This window comes from Pelobates fuscus, chromosome 11, assembly GCF_036172605.1.
Source record: "Pelobates fuscus isolate aPelFus1 chromosome 11, aPelFus1.pri, whole genome shotgun sequence".
In the NCBI taxonomy this organism is placed as follows: domain Eukaryota; kingdom Metazoa; phylum Chordata; class Amphibia; order Anura; family Pelobatidae; genus Pelobates; species Pelobates fuscus.
The window spans coordinates 41,378,273-41,403,919 of record NC_086327.1 but is presented as its reverse complement, the minus strand read 5'-3'; the positions used below and the strand labels follow the sequence as shown (position 1 = coordinate 41,403,919).

Genomic DNA, 25,647 nt, shown 5'->3' with positions numbered 1-25,647 from the left:
TGCACTTTTACCACTACAATGAGCAATAGTGATTATGGTGCTTAGAGTGTCCCTTTAAGATATTGGAGAGTGTGGTAGATACATAAAAAATTTTGATTGCATAATTTTTAAAAAAAATTTTAGCAAATGAAACAAAAGCCAATTCTTATACTAATTTTCATTCTAAATTATGTTTATTCAAAGTTAAGCCGTGTCTCATTTCTAGCATAAATCAATATTATAAAGTAGTAAAACCAAGACTAATTAATCTTCAGTTAATTTGAGTAATACATTAACTAATCAGTAAGTATCCCAAAGGTTCTGCAGTATATATTTGCTTTTAAGAGAGATGCAATAAATCTCAGCCTTTGTGTAATTAATTAAAAATAAATTTTGCCGCTCATTTGAGGGAAACCACATAAAAAAATTAGCAAACAAGAAAACAAATCAAAGCAAAAAAAACATACTGGAGTTTTTAATATTTGTTTTATTTACCAAGGAAAGTGTTCATGGCAGTTACACGCACTCTGAATAAATAGAATTTAAACACTGGCCAATCATATACTTAAAATGTTTAATATTACAGTATACAATAAGCCAAATAATAATAATCATTGTTATTAAGGTAGCAGAGGGCTGTTGAAGGTATAATCCGATGGGTACTTGGGCTGTAAACTGGCAAATGGTCAGGAGTGACAGATAAAGGTAAAAAGTGGATGTTCTCAAGAGTGGGGGAAAAAATGCTCCATATTTTCTTACTTCCAGCGTCCACCAACACGTCCTTTACCGGCTCCTTTTTTGCTGTTTGAAAAAAAAAAAAAATCATCAATACTCTAAACAGAACTAATATGTTTTAGTAAATCTTATTTCAAATTTCCAGGTGGTGGATTTCCGCATTCCACCACCAATACCCCACTCCTGCATCTACACCCTTATCTCTTGCTCCTCTTGACTTTAACAGCACGTTGAAGAAGTGTTGCAATTGGCAAGAACATTCTATTGGTTCCAAGAGCATTGCTTCACTATTTGAGCTTGGCCAAAGAATGGTTACCGGTATTTGGAATTAAAATCCAAGAGGATGAAAAACAAAAGGCCACAAGATCTATGCCGCAACACAGATGACCCTTTTTAAAATTGTGTTTTGTTTGTTGGTTTATATATTCTTTATTTTGCATATAGATATTTTCCTGTAGTGAGTAGCACCAGCTTCAGTATATTAAATAACTCGCTGTTGCATGTTGAGGTCTCTTATGCATCAGATTGCATCAGGTGCTTTTTAAATTCCAGCAATAAATACTGATTTTATCTCGTGGAAAGTAATTTCTATCCCAAACACTCAACTGAAATAGCACACACCAAGGAAACAAAAGATTAGACTGCAACTTAAAATAAAGGCCTTCTCCCTTCTCATCCTCCTGAACCCGTCAGTTGTCCTTGAAACAGTTCAATTCCACTCATTCTGAAAATTGTCTGACATGGCTCTCTTGTGGATGAAATATTACAAGGTTATTCATTTAAGTGTGAAATGTTGTGAATTCAAAGTGAATTTCAAATTTTAGATAACTAAAAATGTAAATATCGCTGATCTAGAAAATTTTCCCAATGCAGCAATTTTGACCTTGAATTCGAAAATTTACTTTGAATTCTCTTTAAAATCCTGACAGATCACACATTTAGCAACTCTTCACTACCCTCACTATCAATTTTCTGGAAATTAAACCATTAATTAAAACAGTAAAATCACATATAACGTGTGTAAAAATGTTTCCTTTATTTTAAATATATATAAAATATCTGTCAAATTACATTTTAATTCAGTACGAACAAGGTTGGGCATACAATGTAAATAAAGAGCAGATATAGAAAAATAGTTAAAAGGGACACTATAGGCACCCAGACCACTTCAGCTTATTGATGTGGTCTGAGAGCAGTGTTCATGGTCCCTTAACCCTGTAATGGTAATTATTGTAGTTTTTGAAAAACTGCAATAATTGCCTTGGAGGATTAACTCCACCTCTTGTGGCTGTCTATCAGACAGCCACTAGAGGGACTTCCGGGTGGTTAGACAACTTCTGGTTGACTAATTGACGCTGGATGTCCTCACGCTATGCATCCAGTGTCACCCAAAACCATATAGGAAAGCATTATACAATGCTTTCCTATATGGGAATCCTAATGTGAGCGTGGCGATCTAACCAACTGAACCATCGCCGAGAGCCATAGGTGCTGGAATCAGGTCAGTGACAGAAGGTTTTTTTACCCCTTCTGCACCACGGTTTGGGGGGAGGCCATGAGGGAGGGGTGCACTATTGTGAGCTATAACGCTATACACTATAAAGGGAAACTATAGTGTTTTCCTAGCACTATAGTTTCCCTTTAATTTCTCTTCCAGTCTGTATGCTGTCTCTATGCTGACAGCCAGGTACAAAGGAGAGATAATATAATAATATATAAAGATATATAATAATGACTGACACTGACATGAAGCTTATATGGAGGATACAGAGGTGTGGATTTATACATTTAAGTTACATATATACATATGTAAATACATGTTTGTTAAAAATAGGGAAAAGTAACTAATCCCATCTCTTCACTGCCATATTAAACTAGTGGATATTTAATGTTTATCATGATATCACAGGCTTGGCAATAGACTGAAATTTAAAGCCCTATATTTGGTGACTGGTCCCGACACCCCTCTTTCTTTCCTTCTTCTCTTCTCATTTTCTAGTATAAAAAAAAATATTAAATATCTTGGAGTAAACATTCCCCAAGATTGATCATCAATAGATTACTTAGTGAAAATTCCAATTATACTGCCTTTGTGCCAAACTGCCCCTCTCCCTTTTAGGAAGGGTCAACTTACAAAACAACTTCCATACAAAATAAGTAATCTTTCCCGAACTATTAGTAATCTTTTCCACTTTTACTGTCTAAAGCTCTTAATGACTACAATAAAGGTATGAAAAACATTGATAGGAGCAAATTCCACAAAATTACTTCATCTTCTGTGACTCAACCACCCCATATTTCAGGAGGGGGGGAAACAGCCTTTTCACTATGGGCATCTGAGGGACAATAACACACTTATCAATTTTGTAAATAAATCGACCAAAACATTACACTCCTACTGGGAACCAAAACACAGTCTCCTGGACCTTCCTCTGATGGTTTGCATATGTTCATTTCTGTCACTATGTTTATTGAGTTATCAAGGACTTTACAGTTTCAGACTCCAATAACTCTATTGACTACACAATTCCACACCCACACATTCGACTTTGATATTCTCTCCTAGAATACATTCCTTATCGGGGGCAATTCAGATCAGGTATTTCCTGATGGTTTGTCCAGTTACCTGCACTGACAGCTGAAGATATTTTAGAATCCCACACCGTCAAATTATTACCTATCTAATTTATCAAGATTTAGATGACCCCTTATGCTTATTTCACAACTGTTCGGTTGTGTGCCATGGACAGAAAAACCAAAACCAAATGCTTTAAATGTCTAACTAATAACGTAAATATGTATCACTACTTTTGGAGAGGCTCTATGACTGAGAAGATGTCTGGAAGTAGGTTCACAATTATTTGACCACCCGAAAAATGCCCCTTAATTCTTGATCAAAATCAACACTACTTTAACAAACATTTACAACAATTGTAGCGGCAGTAGGCCACAAGACCATATTACAGATGTGGAGTCAACCAATAGTCCCTGCTTTGTCATTATTTCAGACTAATCTCCCATATCTCTTCAAAATGGACTGGCTCCTTACACTGACCAATAAGCAACTCATGGCCAAAAATGCTCTCCAAACTTGGAGAGGCTACATTTCGACTTCAGATGCTTCATTTCAGTCTATGTTAGAATACACTTCCTGGTAATCCTCAGAGGTGGAGGCGGGCCGTACACCCTTACAAATTTCAAAAAACAATCAGCTATAATCCTTGCCATGTCCCAATAATATCAATACATTCCTTCTGGAAATTTTTCTAGTAGAGAACACGTTGCATATTTACTGTTTTATTAATGGTTTCCTCAGATGGATTGGCCCTCTTTCCTCCCTCTGGCAGAGGAGGAGAGACTTACTTTTTCTCCTATATTATTCTTCCCCCTTTCCCCAATTTTTTTCTTCCTTTCGTAAAACTGAAATGAGAATGTTTATGTTTAATAGCTAATGTACAAACAAAACTGATAATGTCTTACTGCTCAAATCTCTGTAACATTGTATAATAACATTCTCATAAAAATGCTATAAAAATAACAGGGACAAGTAAAACATAAAAATCCTGGTAAGTATGTTCACTTTGAACACCTTTGTATCAGCATATAACTATACATATGTTATATCATATTGTGGATATCTAAATTATAAGCTTATTTAAACAGGGTCCTCATCAACCTCCTGTAACAGTTTGCAATTATCTCATTTATTGTGAAATGTCCTTCTTTATATTATTGTAAAGCACTGGGGAATAAGTTGACGCTCTAGAAATGCCAATGATAATAATAATAATAATAATAATAATAATATATGCAATGTTGTTCTGATTTCTACTTGGTTTTACCCATAGCCTATTGTACAGTGCTGTAGAATCTGTTGCAGTATTAATACAAAATATATAAGCAATAAATCAGAGGATTCATACAGAGTGATGAGTTTTATTATGTTACGTAAATCAGTTGGCCAATCAGGATCTTAAATAAAGAACACTGAAACCTATAAATATTTGTTTTTCAAGTTATCTAGCCTATGTCAAATAAAATGATGGACAGTCGTCTACTTACAATTTCTGTGCGTGACTAATACGGTTGTAAAGGACATTGATCTGGAAGAAGAAAAAAATCATATAAATTGAGCAAGCCAACATGTACCAAATGCAAAGTTATAAAATGTGGCAATATCAAGTAAAGGTGTGCTACCTCATATCGCTGTGTTTTCATTTTCTCCATTAGGTCAAACTTTTCTGACTCTAGTTGATACATCCAATCTCTAAGTTCATCAGCCTTCTCTCTGTCAATGAGAATATATCACAATATATTCATAAATTATCACAATATATACATAAATCATAGATGCACGCACTCTGTACAGATAAATGCAATAATGCTTTAAATGTATTAGAATTTATAAATATAAATATCCAATATATATATATATTGGATAAATGTTGGCCCATAAACAACATAAAGAAAAAACAATACAACTTTTTTGTATCCAGGTGCTTCCCAGCGTAATGTACAATAATCCAAAGAGAAACAAATTTAATGAGTTTTAGGTGAACAAGATCAATATTTCAACTCTCCAGGGTTTTTATCAAGATAAAACCCCAGGTGGATGAAAACATCGCTTTTGGTGTCCACCTAATACATGTTGAGTTTGTTTCAAAATCTCAAAAAGTGCTCTTGTTAACACTCTACCAGGGAGAAGTAATCAGAACATTGCTCAGTTAGCACGAGAGTCCACAGAACTGTGGAATTAGAGTTGGATTGGTTCTTTTATGGTTAAATGCTTGCTCTAAAGGTACTGCTCATTTTGAAGCATCACCACTGAGAGCGTAATACATATTATTTTAGTATGGGTTATACATTGCAGTATCGGCTCAAGAACACTAAGGTTGGGCTTGGATCCTCCAATGACTGTCTCTCTTTGGGTTGTTTTCCAATGAAAGATAAGTATATATCATACATTTCTTAATTATGTACCATTTTACCACCAACCCATAATATTTACTGGTTAAGGCTGTTAGGAATTAAGATCACACAACTGGAGTCTCATTCTTCCTCTATGACATACAACACGTACTTCAGCTGATTTTCATTCATATGGTCAATGTTGAGGGGTTTATGTCTCTCTGCCAAGATTTTCCTCTTCATCTCACGCCCAGTCTGTCTCTTTCCTCTTTTTTGTTCTGCCTTAAAATATAAAGTTAAATCGTAAAAGTAGGTAGTGGGTCACGTTTCCACAGCAGGGTTCAACAATCGGTGCCATTCCCCCACCCAAACTGTTGTTTCACTTGGCCCGTCATCACTGGATGGTTAAAGAAGATAACAATTGTAATTCAAAAAAACATTGAGCACTTAGAAATGAATACTTAATACTCCTGAAAAAACAATAAAATAATACAAATAAATATGAGTGACCTTCTTATATCTACACTATGGTTCATGGTGGAGACCACTCAATGTGAAGCGTTAATAGTGTAATTTTTACCTTTACTAAATAACCTCCAAAATGTGCTCCCATGTTGGACAAAACTTTTTTCTTCTTGGCATCATCGTCAGCTCGTTTTTTAGCTTCTTCTTCTTCTTTCCTCATTTTTTCTTCCTAGTGTAACGATAGAAGAATTACAGATTGGGGAGGGTAGGCTTGTAGCTAAAACAACAACTGGAGAATACAGTTTAGACATACATACTGCAATACTGAAAAATGTTATCTCAATGAAAGTCTATTCATTATGCCGTAAGCATGTGACACTCTAAATTGTTATCACATAACATCAGGTACTCACAGCCATCCTGGCCTGTCGTTCCCGTTCTTTCTCAGTCCGGTAGCGCTGTTGCTCTGCCCTCTCAGATCTGCGGTTTTCCTATAATATATAGCATTAAATATGACTGTTGAGATGTGTAAGATTTTTTACAAAAGTTTTTTTTAAGTATGGGACTATCTTTTGGATAGTCTATACCAGAGATGACTATTTATTATCCAGGATATACATTGTAGGCCTTAGCCTCATAAAATTATAACATGACCGGCATTTTGATTAATTAACATCACAAAAAGTGTATTGATTATATCAGTAGACATCCATTAGCCATCCAGCAATGGTGTTCCAGTGGCCCACTAGACTTCAGAGAATTACAATTCCAAGAGACTGGCAAAGAATTGTTGATGATGTAGTTCAACAACAGTGGGTGACGCAACAGGGGAACAAACTTAAGAAGCTGCCTAGGACACATACTCTTATAAAGTAATAGAAACATTTTACAACCCTCCCTAACTTTAGCCCACTAATCCTACTGAATGGGTAAGCAGACAATTAAATTTATACTTGGACAACAAGGGCTAAGTTTACCATGACAAAAAACAGGCTATGTTCTTGGAAAATGGCAAAATTAGGCACAATCCCCAATGAAAGTCAATCCAATACCTCTAAGCATGTACCACTTTGCCCCAGAATAGCTACTTCTGTAAAGTATCTCCAGTTAAAGGTGAGGTATGATCACCTAACCTCCACATAGAAACATAGAAATTGATGGCAGGTAAGAGCCATTCAGCTCATCTAGTCTGTCCAATTTTCTGAATACTTTAGTCTCCTATATCTAGGATAGCCTTATGCCTATCTCACCTATGCCTATTTTACCATAAATAGCTCTAGTTTTGAGTAAGTAATCTTATAAATGGCTTGGTATATATACGTATGTACTAGTTCATCAGTAGTGTATTATTTAGTACGTATACAAATATAACAACTATGGCAGATTACCCAATAGGTAGATCCCAAGATGTTGTAGAACTACAGCTCCCATGGTTCTTTGCATGCCTTTAGAATGGCAAAGCATCATGGTAGTAGTAGTTCTACAACATCTGGGGATTTACATTTTGGGTAGCCCTGAACGATAGCATAAGGTGTAACTTTTAATCGGCCAATTAGTATTTCTATATTTATTCAATTCTTTCCACCATTTCTATCCATGAATCTTGGTTTAAACAAGCTTTTAAAAAAAATATGTTTCTTGTTAGAGGTAAATGTTAAGAAACCCTTATGTAGATAGATATAAGAATATATACATACTATTCTATCCTTTAGACCAATTAGCTCTTCCTCCTCCTTCTTGCGTTGTTCAAAATGGACATCAATCAAGGTCTGAAGCTCCAGGAGATCTTTTTCCATCCGCTTCCTATGTATATCCTATTATTGAAATAAAACTTTAAGCATCACTACTGAATAAAGAGGGTTATTGCAGATTATCAAACTTTCAGACATTTATTACAAATCAATGGGGAAATTTTTCTTACATTCTAGTTAATTATTACTAGAATTGACCAGTACATTGTAATCAAAATATCTGGCCCTTTAGAAATTGATTTCCTGGTGGTCCGTGGTGCAGCTACACTCACTCATGGTTCCAGCACTCCGTAAGGGAATCAGAGCACAGGTGCCGGGCTTCCAAGCCTGCGCTCTGACATCATCATAGAGCACCATACCAGAAGGTTTGTGACTGCACTAGAAACCCACTGGACCCCCTGCTCAGGAGGTGGTTTAATAGAAATAAAAAGGCATTACATTAGTTAGTGTGGGGAGACTTATGTTTAACATAGCCGCCCACATACTGTCACTACTCCTTGTCCCATTCACCACCCTGCCACAGTCACTCACCACCCATCACCCTGTCACACTCATCACCTTAACTCGGTCACACTCACCCACTCCCCAACCTTCACACTCACCTCCCGACCCTGTCACACGCTCCACCCTTGCCACAGTCACTCATCACACCTCTCCACACATTCAGTGACATTCCCCTCACTCTGTCACACCTACCCCCCAAACCCTGTCACACTCACACCACTCACCTTGTAACTCTCACCACCCTCACCCTGTCATAGTCATCCCCCTAATCACCCTATCACAGTCACCAACATAGTCATTGTCATACACTGTTACCTCCCACATACAAAACACAACCTCACCATAAACACAACACACAAAGCCCACAAGCAGGCCCCTTTATAACACAATTTATTTAGAAGCCATAGTGGCTGCTGGAAAATCTCACTCATCCCAGCATGCACTGGCTGTCTGCGCATGAAAGGAAAAATAAAGGGAGCTTAAATGAGTCTCTGCCCTGTCTAGCTTCGCCACTGCTGAGTACCCACCACGTAGGTTATCATAAGTGAGATATCAAATCTTACACACTCTCCAATGGTTACAATAGTTACATTAATATAATAATGTATTTATATAGAAACATAGAAACATAGAAACATAGAATGTGACGGCAGATAAGAACCATTCGGCCCATCTAGTCTGCCCAGTTTTCTAAATACTTTTATTAGTCCCTGGCCTTATCTTATAGTTAGGATAGCCTTATGCCTATCCCACGCATACTTAAACTCCTTTACTGTGTTAACCTCTACCACTTCAGCTGGAAGGCTATTCCATGCATCCACTACCCTCTCAGTAATTTACTTATTGTCTGCTGTGAGGGAGGGTAATGTAAATAGAAGAGTTACAAATGTGCTTTATTAAACTGTCAATCAAACAGTATTTTCTATTGTAGCAACGGGTCTTATTGATTAGTGAAAGTCTCATGAAGGTTCCACTGTTTCTATTTCCTACGAGCTATTTGTATAGCAACACTTTCTAAGTAACACATTATGTATCTAGACTATTGTTATGGATCTGGGCTGCTGATAAACTAGCATTATGTGTGACGGTTTGCAGCTTTAAATGACATCGTATTTACTTATTGATAAAAGTAGCTTGATAAATATTGGCACATCTCGAAATGTCACACCAACGAAATGTACTGCAATTATGCATTTACAGCTCGAGGAAAAAAATACACCAATTTTAAATGTGCTGATTATACGGATTGTGATTGCAAAAAGAAAAAAAAAAAAAAAAAAAAAATGACAAGTGACCTTGCCTTATCCCTCTTTGGCTAGTAACACTGCGATTCAGGTTACTCATGTTTTGCCGCTATGGCAAGTACACTATGTAAAACTCTGGAAATAAATTATCACTGTCATAGAACTCAAGCGTATCATATCAACTACTCTATGGGAGGCCGGTAACTGGATTATGCAGTACTGTACACGTGAACTAATTCAAATACCATGATCCAATAACTAGAGTCAATGAGACAACTTGGAAGTTGACCTTTAAGATAGCTTTCAGAATTATTTTCATTTGTCTTTGAGAACATTAAGCTCCTAGAAGCTGTAGGTCAGCGAATATTTAAAGATTCCAGAACTTTTCTAGTTTACAAATAGCAAAATAATTTATAGATTTAGCTATCGGCTACATGTTTTAAAGGGTTACTCCAAGCACCATAACCACTACAGCTCTCTGTAGTGGTTATGGTGCCATGATTGCACTGGCACTCCCTCTCCCAACTAAATGGGGTCCATGAGGTGCTGGTCACCGCCTTAATGAATGTCGGAAGCAAATAGTTATGGCATCATAACCACTACAGTTGTTTGGAATGTTCCTTTAACATGTTTTGTTACTAAGGGTGCTTCTTCAAGCATGCCTTTTAATATTGTAACATCCATGGTATGTCCAACACAGAACAAATGCAAAACAGAAACTGAAGTGCACCTTAGTGCTACAAATTTGTTGCACTAAGGTGCACTTGACATTCTGGTTTGTGCTTCTTCTGGTTTTTTTTTTTTTTTTATATTACGTGGATATTGTTATTTATATCAGTATACGTGAGCCATAGTGGTTCTTGAACACGATGCACAGAACAGAAGTAATATCTTTTTAAATATTATTTTTATAGGAATATTATAGTCACTAAAACAACTTTAGCTCAATGAAGCAGTTTTGGTGTATAGATCATGACCCTGCTCGATTCTCTGCCATTTAGGAGTTAAATCACTTGGTTTATTCAGGCCTAGTCACACCTCCCTGACTTGCACAACCTTCCAAAATACTTCCTGTAAAGTGAGATCTAATGTTTAAGCTTCCTTTACTGCACAATCTGTTTAATTTACAATTTCATATCTTATACACTGTTAATAGCTTGCTTGACCCTGCAGGAGCCTCATGTGTGTGATTAAAGTTCAATTTACTGAGCAGGAGATAGAAACTTCTAAAGTTAACGTCTGATTGAAAATAAAACCATTTTTTTGCGCTGGCTATGTGAGTTACAGCCAGGGGAGATGTGGATATGGCTGCATAAACAGAAACAATAGTAATTTAACTCCCAAATGGCAGATAATTGAGCTGTGAGATGTCAGGGACATGATCTATACACCCAAACGGCTTAATTAAGCAAAAGTTGTTTTGATTACTATATTGTCCCTTTAAGTGACACAGTGGTGTCTAAACCCTCTATTTTTCATTATTGTATATACTTTCAGTATTGTATCACTGAAAGACAGTTTAGGTTAGAATCTGTGGGATTATATCTGCAGGTCTATTTATAATGCACCAACATATTCCTCTGTGTTTTGTTACCAGCACTTAGTGAATAATGCTTAGGTTATTGGTGCCCCTTGCTTTTTGCACAGGGTCCTCATGTGTTAGGACAAGTACATCCTGATCGATAGGACACAGGCCATTGCCCACTATTAATAGTCTACCACAATGACTCTGCCTTTCTGCCTGCCCTAATACAGTTGTGACTTGCATGACACTGATGACGTTCTGTAAAGGAGCAGACAGTCTTAATGACGTGACATGAAAAGTCACATAAAATGTAAAAAGGACCACCGTACCCGTGGAAAGAAGATAGTAGACTTGGGCATTGGTTTTTGGACGAACACGTGATACTTACATCAAAGTCAACTCTCTCGCCCTCTGGAATTTTAGGAGGAGCAAGCTGGGGCATCATTGGCCTGTGAATCAAAATAAAAAAGGGACATTGAGTAAGTGGAGTCAGTGGAACTCTTTAAAGATGTATTTATTTTGAATACATCTTAAACATAAAGCTGGCAAACAAAGATCTAATGTGCCTCAGAATATCCAAATGTGGGGGCAATTTAGGGTTATTTTTTCACGTGCGACCCATATGGACATAAATGGAACTGCAAGGCAAACATTAAAAAAAAATATATTTTTAATCCAAACTCAGAAAATCTGAGTATTCTTGTGGGCAGTTACCAACCTACACTTATATTTCAATACTTCTGCCCTACAGTCATTTATTTAATATTTACGGTGATGGAATGTCCTGGCTCATCAGGAAGAAATTTAAAAATTAATCATGTGAGCTTAAATCAATTTAAAATTAAGAATATTCTTGTTTCAGTTTGCGCAACATTACCTTTTAATCCATTACCTCAGTTTGCTTTTTACTAATGAAACATAATTGTAGGCTTATATATATTCATAATCGTGCATTCCATTAAAAAGGAATGTGTCATTACATAATTAGAGTACTAGTTAATGAGACACAGCTTTTAGAAATGCAATAAAGTTTTCTGATTCACAGTAGCACTATATGAAAAATTAACCAATGTTTCTTTATTGAGGGTACTTTTCACTAAATTGATCACTAATTTTACATTTTAGAGAATTATGTAAATAGCTAGAACTTATCATGCTTATCACTAGACAGCTTGAGGTCTAATAATATAATTTATTGGTTTAGTCATTATTCTGGTTTTGGTTTAGCTATGGTAAACACAAATTTGTTCTGGTTCCTCCATTAGACTCTGTTGGGTTTCACAAAAATCCAATGACACCTCCTGAAACTGCTAAACTTAGTGACTTCAGAACTTAGTCAAGAAGACAAGAACCCAGCATTGAAGTCAGTAGGCACATCTAACAACAATGGCAAGCTTGTAGCTTTGTGTTATCCACCCATCTCTTACTATGGAGGTAGGAAGGTGGTGCTCCTTGGCTAAAGGGGGTATGCGGACTGAGATAGGGTGAAGCAGCTCAAAATTAAACTAATCAAAATTTCATAATATTGAAAAAGCAACTTAATTTTTGGAGCTGAGCCAATGATATGGGCCTTTCATTTTTAATTAATTTAAAGGAAGAATCCAGGCACCATAACAACTTTATTGGAATAAAGTTGTTATGGTGCAAGGAGGTCCCCTGACGTTGGCTTACCTCAAGGTGTTACACCGTTAAATAGTTTAATGGTGGAAGCTGGTGCCAAATCCTCTGCAATCCAAGGCTTAAATCAGGAAACGTACGTATTGTTCTCAAGCGGTGTTGTGAATGGAGAGCTAAGCTAGGCCTATCAGTGGCTTCCAATCAGAGCCTTCCTGATTCAAGCCTCAAACTGGTGCAGAAATAGCTGAGCAAATCAGGCGCCAGATTCAACACATTGGGGTTAAACCATTAATTTCAACAGTTTAACCCCTTGAGGCAAGCCAACACCCAAGAACCTTCTTCTAATTAAGTTGTTATGGTGCCCAGAGTGTTACTTTAATCTAGTAAGTCTGTATTTTATAACAGACATTATTTTATTCTCAATTTGGCAGTTTATGGTCAGCCATTGTCTGTATTTTAATTGGGTCAAGAATCTAAAGACAAATGACGCAATATATATTTTAAACTGTGTATTAATGCAGAATATAATGGCACTATAAAATATTAGTAGCAATTTTTCATATATTTTAAGCAAATTATATTGGATATCCTGATGTCTGTAATTTTTTTTAGAAATTTAATTTTTTATTGCATCTTTTTTTAACACCTTATCTCCATTCTCTAAGAGTTAATATCATTTGAAGTGCAGTCTTCATATGTTTATTAAATTTTGTAATATTTACAAAGCAGACCTGAGCTTACCAATGTGAAATTCTAACGTGACAGCTGAAATATAACATACCTTGGTCTCGGGCGCTCTTCCTCTGTTAAAATAAAAATAAAATATATTATATCGTTTGATATGAAAGTTCCCGTGTGATACATAAATTGAATAAATGCCTAGACACAGTCAATTTTATTTTATACCAAAATAAGAAAGTTTAAAAATCCCCCCAAATCAGCTTTTTTGGATGTAGTAGTGTAGGTTTCACCGTTTCCTGGGGAATTTTTCTGTTCCGAGGTTACCTGCTGTTGAAGGGTTAATGTATGTATGTATATTGCAATATATTCGATCAGGGATCCTTTCAACCACATGGAGTTACAAGAAATTAGTCACTGCTTAATTGCATCAGGGTTTGAAATAACATGATTAAGGAAAGGCTAAAGTACATAATGATGTTGGAATTTACTGCAAAACAAAAATGTGCTAATGTTGATCATTAAGAAAATCAAAACGAACGTGCTGTTGCAAAATTGATCCCAATTTGCAAATTGAACCTGCTTCTGTTTACATTTCGTTTTCTGCTATTCTGAGGAATTTATAGCATCATTCTGCCTGCCTTAAAGAAAAGCAATGGATACCTCAAGCATTTTTTATTGAGAGGATACTTTAGGTTCATTATTAAAATAACCGTGGTGGTGGTAAAAAAAAAGATATTGATGCCATATTCAATTTGTACCATATCGTTCTCATTAGTAGACTGAAATTTAACTCAGTGGTACTCGGTTATTACAGGTTTCTAAACATTCATGGGAGGAAAATGTTTATGGTCATATTCTTGCATTATTCTAATAATGAAAAGTATATGAAATTGGCATTAAAAACACCAAAACCACTACAGCTCACTGCAGTGGTTATGGTGCTACGAGTCTATGGGTGCTGTCCTTCCGTTTTCTGTCATACTGTTTTGAAATGGTTTGATAAAAATTGGTACTCTCCCAGTATCCATAGCCCACCCCCTCTTTATTCTAAGAAATAATGCATTATTGATACACATTTACCTATCTTTGGACTGCAATCCCTTTCTATTGTTATCTGACAATTATCCCACACTCTATAATTCTTCCCTATGTCCTCTGATGTCTGCATCTTAACAGTGGGCTTAATGCACAACCAATTTTAACAGGTATACCAATCATACACTGATCAGACACAACATTAAAACCACTGGCAGGTGAAGTGAATAACATTGATTATATCATTACAATGGCACCTGCCAAGGTGTGGGATATAATATGCAGCAAGTATAGAGTCTGTTGTTTAATGTCATGTGATGGAAGCAGGAAAAATGGGCAAAATAAATGATCTGAGTGATTTTGACAAGGACCACATAGATGTGGATAACGACTGGGTCAGAGCATCTCCAAAAAGGGCAAGGCTTGTGGGGTGTTCCCAGTATGCAGTGGTTAGTACCAAAAGTGGGGCAAGGAAGGACAACCAGTGAACCAGCATCAGGGTCATGGGCGCCCAAGGAAGCAAAAGCTAGCCTGTGTGGTCCAATCATACAGAAGAACTACTGTCTAGCCTGAAAATGCTGCCCATGATAGAAAGGTGTCAAAACACACAGTGCATAGCAGTTTGCTGTGTATGGGGCTGCGTAGCCGCAGAGCGTTCAGTGTGCCCATGTTGACACATTTCCACCACTGTAAGTGCCTTCAATGGGGACGTGACAGAACTAGACCATGGGAAAATGGAAGAAGGTTCTCCGGTCTGATGAATCATGTTTTCTTTTAGACCATGTGTGTTGTTTACCTGTGGCAGAGATGGCAGCAGGATGCACTTTGAGAAGAAGGCAGGCCGTCAGAGGCAATGTTATGCTCTGGGCAATGTTCTGCTGGGAAAACCTGGGTCCTGGCATTCCTGTGGGTCATGTACATGCCTTCATGGAGATGGTGTTCTCTTTAAGCATGATAATGCACCCTGCCACACTGCAAAATAGTTCAGGAATGGTTTGCGGAACATGACCAAGAGTCCAATGTGTTGCCTTGGCCTCCAAATTCCCCAGATTTCAATCCAATTGAGCGTTTGTGGGATGTGCTGGAACAAGAAATGTGATCCACAGAGGCCCCACCTCGCACCCTGCAGGAATGAAAGGATCTGCTGCTAATGTCGTGTTGCCAGATAACACAGGACACGTTCAGAGGTCTTATGGAGTCCATGCCTTAACACATCAGACCTGCACAAGGGGGACCACCCCGATGTTAGGCAGGTTATTTTAATATTGTGGCTGATCAGTGTGTATGGTCGTAGAGATAAATAGTAATATAATATTAACATATTATCTCAGAGAGCTGTGGGAATGTACTGACATGAGCTGTAAAACACATCACATTTTTGAGGAATCTAAAGTATATACTCTTTGTAGACTGGAGACAAATATATTGTTATTTGAATGCTGAAATAAAATCAGTTGTCATACAATAGTAATATATGCATTAAAAGTGAAATCTTTTACTTATCCACATCTGGAGAGCTCTATGCAAAAACAAGATTAAAGAATGAAAGAGTGGTTAAAGAACAAAATAAAAGGAAAAAAAGTTTGCGGAAAACAAAAAAATAGACGAATACAAATCTGTGCATTCAGACAGGTGAACATGCTGGATAAAATATCTGCTAAGTAATTTTTTTAAAGAATTTTATATCTCAAATAACCCAAATAGCAAGATTTATTCACTAGATATAAAATTATAGTGAAAATCACGGTGCATTTGTCAGTACAAGTCTCAAAATAAAATAAATAAAATCTTTATACCTTCTTCAATGTGCTCTCCAAACTCTTCTATATGAGGCGGCATGGATGGATGGCAGGAGCGGGCAGGCATAAGGCATGATGTAAATGGCAGATAGCATGGTAAAAAGAACACGGAGACAGGGAGGGCGACAGAGAAGGCAGAAGGGGAAGACAAGCACAAGTTGAGGTTTAGCAGAAGCTATATGAGATGCCTTCAAAATCTGTCTAGAAATGTGTTTAAATAGATGCTCAAGCCTGGGAAACAATGAACACACATTATAAGGATATTTACTATAAGCAATGTGTAGCTAGTATCTAGCAGCAATCAATCCAAATTCTTGCATGGTTCCAAAGAAAATAAGCCAAAAGCATTTAAATAGAAAAATAAACTGCATTGTAAAGCGTAGAATCTGGTTTAGTTTTTCTGTATTAACACTGTAGCATTTAAAATGCTGTGCTTTTATATTAAGAAAAATATATTTGAGTATGTGAAGCCGTATTGTAATATTTTTGCATTTTTTAAAAAACATTTTCTCAATTTGAATGTGTTTGTGTTATTCCTACAATCCACTAATTGCAATACGTTTACCGTTGTAAAGCAATGGGATGGAAATATGATTGGATAATACTGCTGATAATACATCATTTTAATTTTTGTCTGTGTTTAACCAATACACTCAACTGTAAAGGAAACATCGTCACTGTACCTCAAACTTTTTAAATTGAGTTTTGGAGATTGTTTTAACCATTAAAGGACCCACTATAGTGCCAGGAAAACAAACTCGTTTTCCTGGTACTATAGTGCCCTGAGGGTGCCCCCACCGTCATGGCCCCCCTCCCGCCGGGCTGAAGTTGGAGGAAGGGGTTAAACACTTACCTTTCTCCAGTGCTGGGCTCCCTCGGCGCTGGGGACTCTCTTCCTCCTTTGGCCATCATCGGCTGAATGCGCATGCGCGGCAAGAGCCACGCGCGCATTCAGCCAGTCCATAGGAAAGCATTTTTAATGCTTTCCTATGGACGCTGGTGTCTTCTCACTGTGAAAATCACAGTGAGAAGCGCAGAAGCGCCTCTAGCGGCTGTAAATGAGACAGCCACTAGAGGCTGGATTAACCCATATGTAAACATAGCAGTTTCTCTAAAACTGCTATGTTTACAGCAGGCAGGGTTAACCCCTAGAGGGACCTGGCACCCAGACCACTTCATTGAGCTGAAGTGGTCTGTGTGCCTATAGTGGTCCTTTAATTAAGCATGGTACTGCAGCATTAAAAATGTAATCTTCAAATCTGTCTTATCTGTCTAAAACAGTATTTCTAACAGGTTGGTATTATTTTTAAACTATCATAGTTGTAATGATCACTTTAACACATTACACAGTTTTAATTTCAAAAGGGGCAACACTGAAATATGCAAAACAATTCTGAGACCTGCAGAAATACTGATTTAAGAAACAATATTAAGAACACAGTATGTTCACAGGCAATCAGATCCTGAGATTTTTATTTTGTATTTTGTGTGATTAGTTCTCATTCTGGACCTCAAGGTATACAAACATTCCAGGTTTTTCTAGTAACCTAAATGAAACTGAATAGGAACATTTCTGAATCCTACTCTGGAGCATCTAGGTCCCTGGAAAGTAAGTTTGCTATGACCTTTTTAAAGGAATTTTAAAGCACCATAACCACTATAGTACACTGAAGTGGTTATTGTGCCAGGAGTGCCCAGACGTCCCCCCCCCAATGTAAGTAATTAAACTGTAACTGGTTTGGTTTTTTACCTGGGTTAGTTTGAGCGCTGCTCCCCACCTCTATCTGCAGCCCGAAGACCTCAACTCAACTCATTGGCTGAGAGCAATCAACTGTAGCATTCAGCCAATGAGCTGCCTTGCAAGACAGGGCTTAGTTCAGGAAAGCTAATGGAAGCTCCCAGGAGGCTCTCACGTCTGGCTCCAGAAGAGGCGAAAAGTGGAGTAAGAAGTCAAATCGTTAACATTACTTATATTGAGGGGTGCCAGGGCACTACGTGCACCATATCTTCTCTACAGTAGTTATGGTGCTTGAAGAGTTTCTTGAAACTGAAACTAAAGCCTTAAATCTGTGTATGAATCTCTTATCTGCTCATAAGAGAATGCATCAGTTTCTGGTTAGTTACAGTAAGTGCTTCATTTACATTGTCTTTACCTCCTGCAGTTTCTTCCACATGTTCCGCTGTAAAGGACAGCAGCGTCAGTGGCGGCGGCAGCACCAGCAGGCGGAGAGCAGCAGTAGCAGCAGAGCACAAGCAGGCCAGAGAGAGCAGAATAAGCCACAGTTTAACTCAAGCTAACAGACTTATTACAATGCAGTCCAGTTTATTTTCGTTTTTTGTCACGTCTGTACATGAAATTATTTCAAGTGTAGAAGACGATAGGGCACAGTTTTATTGCTTTGATTACACTGTATGCTCATATGCGTGTTTGAAGAAAGTATAATTTAAAAAAAAAATTGAATTATTTAATAATTAAAATGAATTAATTCAACCACAGTCAGGAAATCAAGAGACCCTCACAGCAGTGATCTGCAACATAAGAGGCACAGATCGTCTGCTCTGTCAGACACTGACAAACAGTTAAACCCCAAAGGCTGCCTTTAGCGCCAATCCCCAGGCGGTGTCCTGCTTCTGAAACAGAGTGCTGCCAGACAGGGGTGCCGCTGGTTGGCTAGAGTGGTCAACTGATGGTCTAAACCAATCAGTAGCTCTCTATTCATAAAAAAAATATACATACCTTTTTTTATAAATGGGCAGATACTGATTGGCTTTTGGTTAATTTTGCAGTCAAAATGGGTCACATGTATTCGTTAATATATAATAAGCAAGACTAAGTTTTAAAATGCAACCCAAACAATTTTTAAGTTAACTGCATTTTTTCACTCAGCAGTGTTCAGAGCAAGGAGTATAATAACAGTTTCTATCTTAATGAAATACAAATTTTTCAAGGAGGGATGAATGTGTCTTTAAAAGGGAAACCTTTGTTTTGAAGTGTGTTTAACGTTCTTCTGTAATCATTAATGGATATTATATCAAAGGCTTCACCCAGAAAGGAATGTAACATGAAAGGTGAATGGAAATAGATAGAAGAAACACTCCTTCAAACGCCACTTAAATCTGAATGTGTAAATGTTAAATACCAATTGCTATAAATATTATTTTACATTGTTATTATGAATGCACAATGATATAGGAGTTTAAGAATAAAGACAATCACTTTGCAGAAGATGTTTGTGTAATCAGATTGTCGTTAGGATAATGAGGACTTCAGATGCTGTGCAATAATTGTGCCTGATGATAATTACTTTGAACTATCATTTTTCTTACATGAGGAACAATGAAAGCTAAAAATACAATGACTGGCGGGGAGGGTGAGGAGGAAAGCTAATTTAATCAGAGTTGAAAGTAACACATTAACATCTAAAATTAGCAAACAGGAACTGCAGCCATTTATCAGGAACAACACAATTAGGCATTTTAATTTTACATGGAGAAATTATTGGAGTATTAGTGACTATTTTGTATTTTATTTAACATTTTTATATAGTGCCCTGTCCTTTCAGAGATATACTTTTATTTTTGATAATCTCTTTATGCCTCTATTTGTATGCAATTTTATTTCCCAAAATGTAAGTTCTGATAGTATACTTGTTCTTTCCTGAGACCCTTTAAAGAGGAACTGACACTTTTTTTTCTTTCTTTTTTTTTTTTTTTTTTTTTTAGAAATTACTCCATTTAATTAAATGAAGAGGACATAGCAATATTGGGGGCTATGTATAAAAACTGTCTGTTCTGAAAAGTGGTACATTCCATTGGAGTCCTTAATGGAATATGCCTGCTAGTTCCATTGGTTTCCATGGTGACTGCCCCACTTTAGACCTCTTTTTAGAACACACCACTTTCTATATATAAGTACTATACTTGAATGGACACTATAGTCACGAGAACAACTACAGAATAATGTAGTTGTTCTGGTGAGTATAGTCAGTCCCTGCAGGCATTTTAATGTTCAGAGAAAAGGCAGTGTTTACAATAATGTCTAGTAACACCTGTAATGGCATTAACTCAGATGGCCACTAGAGGTGCTTCCTGGGTCAGTGTTGCACTAATGCATTCGCATTAGCCGGGACATTCTTTCCAATGGGAAAGCATTGGATTGGCTGAAATTGTCCATTTGGAAGGTAGCGGGGGCGGAGCAGTACTGGAATAAAGGTGAGTTTTCAAACTTTTTAATGTGGTTAAGGAGGACCGGTGACCTAAATAGTGTTTTTAACACTACAGTGCCAGGAATACACATTTGTATTCCTGACACTATAGAGTTCCTTTAAATGTCTCCTGTTCTCTGTAACCTCTCTGCATGCTGACTACCAAGTGCAAACGATAGAGCTTATACCAATGATTAAGAGGAGGCTCCCAGTTGCAGGTAAAGAGACAGTAATTTCTGCTTTTAATTAAATTTTTTACATCTCACAAATACAAATTTGTTAAAGGAACAATCCAGACAGATAAGGCTGCTTGCTGAATTACTTTATGTGTCTGTAATTTTTTCAGCAGCTGATAAAAGTGTTGATTTCAGTAGAAATTGGCACTTTTACATCTGGTTGCCACAACACCTCCCCAGCTGTCAATCAGACAGCAAAGACGTTTTCAAATTTAAGGTCAAAATAACCGAACTCAAAAATTCTCTAAATCAGCTATGCTTCCAGTTTGGCTTTTTTGACCTCAAAGGGACACTGTAGGCACCCAGACCACTTCATCTCATTAAAGTGGTCTTGGTGTAAACTCCCATCACCCTTAACCCTGAGCATGTAATTATTGCAGGTTTTTAAAACTGCAAAAATTACCTGCTAGGGTTAACTCCTCCTCTAGTGGCTGTCTACCAGGCTTGAAGGCGACTTTTGGTCACCTAAACGACGCTGGACATCCTCATGCTATGCATGAGGACTTCCAGTGTCACTGAAATCCTCATTTTGCATTAGGTATCCCCAGCCGGTGGATGTCTGTGGGGAAGGAGGAGAAAGCCGAAGAATATCAGCGTTGGTCCCAGGTAAGTGACAGAAGGGGTTGACAGAGGGGGAAGCTATAGCTCCAGGAAAACGAGTGATGTGAAATCACTTTTAATTCTCACTTTAGTAAACTTTATGAACCAGTTATATTTATGTCATAATCCTGATTTATTTAACATAAGTTGCTGACCACCATTTATTGAAGGAACATTCCAATTCCATAACCAATTTAGCGCACTGTAGTGGTTATGGTGCCAGGAGTGCCCTGATACCCCCCTTCCCCATTTGTAGAAAAGTATCGTAGAAAGATGCAAGATAGTTGCATTTCTTCTGTACGCTCCTACCATAGAGTTGCGTTTTTCCTGTTAGCTCCTACCATAGAGCTGCATTTCTCCTATACACTCCTACCATAGAGTTGCACTTATTTTGTACACTCCTAACATAGAGTTGCATTTCTCCTGTACATGTGTACAATCTGTACAATCTGTCAAAGCATTTGTTTTATATATATCTCCATTCAAAGTTTCCATGAGAGGTTTGTTTGATATATTCCCATAGCGAGATCCAAGAGTACTCTTCTATTATTGGACTCATCATTTCTTTGGTCTTTAGTTTTGGAGCACCTCCAGAGAAAATCTAAATATGGCTAAACTATGTATGTGCAAACGTGCAAGTGCATGTAATGGTTCATGTTTGAATTTGTTTGATCTCAGCTCATGGCCTTGATTTAATAAACTTTCTAAATGATGTACCTACAGAAGTCGGCATTAAAGCCTATGGGTAATTTTGTAAATAAATAAGTTGGACATTTTTTCCTATAGTATTGAATCATTTGGATAGCTTACTAAATCGAGGCCTAAGTGAGTGTACATGCAGAGGTGTGGTTGCTTGGCAACTATTATTTCTGACATGCCCTTTTTACAGTGCTTAGGCTGACTTGCCCTTTTTGCAAAACAGGTTCTCTCATGAACCCATCTCTTTCTTTTGAAATTCTCGGAGCAAATTGATGCCTTGTTATCCGTATGTGATTCTACTTGACACCTAGATAAAAAATGATTTTGGGAAAAGAATGACACTTTCAACTTCCTTGTATAACTTCCAGTGGGAACCTAAATCAATGTAAATTAGTTAATCAATATTTTCTTATATGGTGGGGTTCTCACCTTCTTCTTCATGTTCTTCTTCTTCTTCTACATTTAAATGGAAAAAAATTGAAAATAAATTATTGTTGGGCATGCAACATACTGAAGATACAGTTAATCAGTAAAAAAAAAAAACAGATACAACTGAAGACTTGATAATATTGTCTTTAAGGACTTGAACCTGAATTAAATCATCAAAATCATTGAAGTTAAGAAGTAAAAATGTGATCAGAGGAAGGGTGTCAGGTGGAACTATAAAACTCAATGTAAAAGGAAAACATAGGATAGAAAAAGATCTAGGTTTCAATCAGGGGTGTTGCTAGCTTCCATAAAGCTAAATTCAATGACTCCGTACCCAAGGCTCCTTCCTAGGAGCCCTATCCCTGCTTCTCTATTCATACTTTCTCATGATGTCATTGGAATAAATAGCTGGAAACATGATCATGCAGCATTGCTAGGTTTTCAAAACAATAATGCTTACCCACAGTGCTTAACCAGCGGAGATGGGGTACCGCAGAGCCCCTCCACCCTGAATCCCCTCCTTACGGTCACCTGGGGGGGGATCATCCCCCAGAAAATAATGAACTCTTATCCTGCTGGAACTCGATCACTTGTAGAGATCTGTGGTTAAAGACCCCACTTTTGGGGGTTCAGCTCAAAGCCCCTCGCAACAATTCCTCTGATTTCAATATCAGTAATGTAAGCACAAAACTAGGACCAGTGTTCGTTGGTATCTGTTGGACATTGAAACCCAGAACATAACATTTTCACTAAAATGCCATTTTTGGAAAACCTGTTTTTAATTTCCGTACATATGCGACAGAGAATTTACGTATATTTACTTAATAAATACATTTGCATCTGTTTGATTCACAGAGCTAGAACTTAATTTTTAGAGCACATCTGTTTGCTCCATGTGTTCTGTATTAAAAGAATGTTTGTCTTTGTCAATGGAGAGCAAGGAAATACCATCTGACATTGGCACACCATTCAGAGTCTACAATCAAGGATGGACTGAAGTGGAGCTCTGAATATGGACTCTAGAAATGGGTACAGGAAACACGTGGAAAATGATTTCATTTCCAGATGAATTTGTTCTCTGTTCCTTCGTGGCATTTTTGGATAAAAACCATTGCGAATATATTTAGACTGGACTTTGCAATTGTCATGATACGTTTTTTGCATGTGGTGTTTGTATGCATGCATCTGCCCTTTTGTGGTGAGCTATATATGGGCTGGATTGAAAGTTCACCAGCCTTCTACTGTTTGCAATAGAGAATCTTCAGAAAGCCTCAATACAGCAAACCATTTTTGGCCTCTTCTTCTACCACATCAAAGATAAACAATAGTAGGTGTGACGGACCGCCTGGCAACCCGACCGGGTGCCTCCGTCAGTCAATGCTCCTAGTGCTTACTGAGAACTCCAAGCACTCCACTAGACACCATAAGCACTGCAGTCCCCACATCCAGCGTTACAGCTTGGCTGGGAACTCGCTGTCCTCCACCCAACCTGAACCCAAGACAAGGATCCAGCTTCCAGTGGGTGAACCTCTCCTACTTCAGAGAGTGTAGCAGGAACAGCTCCTAAAAGAGCTAGTGATTATAATCCCAGGGGAGTATAGTGATATAGCAATCCCCAGGGTAGATACAGCCATTTCCCCCACACATGAAATGAGACTCTATGTTGAGGGTAAGCAGGTACAGATTTTAATGGAGCCACAGCTGGCCTTTTATGCAAGTTCCCATGCAAGGGGAACACCCATCTGAACCTGATGGGGCACAGGGTGACAATGTTACAGACCAATAACAGTATAGTTAAAACATGTGACACTCCCACACACAAACAATAGAATCCCCCGTCTGTGCTTGGGAGATAATTGAATCAGGAACTGTACTAATCTAACCCAATTATCTCCAAGCACAGAAAAACATACAATTATGAAATTACAAAAAGTACCTTAATAACACATAAAAGTTACATGATCTGAACATATCCAAAAATCACCCAGATCGGTTCAGGAATTTCCTGGAAGTCATAGTTTTGACAGACCGTGCACATGGTCTTATGCCCAAAACAGTTCCAGGGAAATCAGTGCTAACAGTCGGTCAAGTTCGGTAGTCTTTTACAGGTTTCCCTGCAAGGCCCATAGTCTGTGGGCTGGAGGCTGGTAAGCAGGCCCCTCCAAGTACAAGTGACGATGTTACTTTCGCCACATATCATCCCTCCCAAGGGGAGACTAACCAGGTACCTCACCTCCTGTCGGTCCATGCCTGAGTTAGTCGAGTAACCCACCCACAACAAACAATTACTGGACCTTGTGACTAGTCTAGTCTGTCTTGGTCCTGTAAAACCTCAAGGGCCTACGTGGGCCTCTGGTACTCCCAGTTCCTTTGTTGCTCTCTGGCTTGGGGGTGTAGTTACTCGGTGGGAAGACACCTGCGGTGCTCTGTCCTGTAGTGGGGTGAGTTGCTAACTCCTGGATCAAGGACCAGGGGAGGGCAGAGGCTAACTGCTCTCTGTCCGGTTGCCAGCGCTTTTGCTGGGGTGATGGGTACATAGTTCTGCCCTGTAACAAGGGGGCAGGTAGGGCAGAGGCTAGCAGCGCTCTGCCCAGTTGCCAGAGCTTCTGCTGGTGTGGCCTGCAGGTAGTCAGGCCCTGGACAAGGGGAAAGGGGAGGGCAGAGGCTAACTGCACTCTGCCATGGTGCCAGCGCTTCTGCTGGAGTAACGGGTACATAGTCCTGCTCTGTAACAAGGGGGCAGGTAGGGCAGAGGCCAGCAGCGCTCTGCCCTGATGCCAGCTCTTCTGCTGGAAGGGGGTCAGTGGGTATGGTAGTCCCATCCACTAACCCCAGGGCCATGCTGGGAATTGGCTGGGGAAGAGAGAAAGCACTTACCTCCTCCTCCTGGTACCTCTGCGGGATCTGGACCGGCCGCCCAGCATCCCTGTAGATCTGGCACAGAAACCACGGTCCCATCTGCACCATTGGGGTCAGGAGTGCAGTCCCCCTGTAGTTGGGGAGCAATACCAGCTGTCGCCTCTCCCTGAAAGATGCACTGCTGCTGGGGAGAGAGACCAGTTGTCTCCTCTCCCAGTAGGAAGCACTGGTGCTGGGAAGAGAGACCGGTTGTCTCTTCTCCCTGTGAGATGCACTGCCGCTGGGGGGAGAGAACGGTTGTTTCCTCTTCCTGTAGGATGCACTGCCGCTGGGGAGAGAGACCGGTTGTCTCCTCTCCCTGTGTAGTAAGCTGCCG

The 25,647-nt window shown here is 38.4% G+C and overlaps 1 protein-coding gene across 2 annotated transcripts; it reads right to left on the bottom strand.

Annotated features, from left to right (window-relative positions):
* Window positions 1-457: 457 nt before the first annotated feature.
* Window positions 458-22,435, bottom strand: TNNT1 (troponin T1, slow skeletal type). Of its 2 annotated transcripts, XM_063436597.1 has the most exons (13): window positions 22,413-22,435; window positions 18,397-18,423; window positions 16,241-16,267; window positions 13,510-13,531; window positions 11,500-11,560; window positions 7,785-7,901; window positions 6,501-6,578; window positions 6,203-6,316; window positions 5,795-5,904; window positions 4,912-5,002; window positions 4,777-4,817; window positions 4,078-4,134; window positions 458-780 (listed from the first exon to the last, which is right to left on the bottom strand). In XM_063436597.1, the coding sequence occupies exons 5-12, from the start codon at window positions 11,554-11,556 to the stop codon at window positions 4,086-4,088; spliced, it is 657 nt and encodes a 218-aa protein (XP_063292667.1). In that variant the 5' UTR covers window positions 11,557-11,560; window positions 13,510-13,531; window positions 16,241-16,267; window positions 18,397-18,423; window positions 22,413-22,435; the 3' UTR covers window positions 458-780; window positions 4,078-4,085. The 2 variants fall into 2 exon arrangements, with proteins under 2 accessions (XP_063292667.1, XP_063292668.1); XM_063436598.1 differs by lacking the exon at window positions 18,397-18,423.
* Window positions 22,436-25,647: the final 3,212 nt, after the last annotated feature.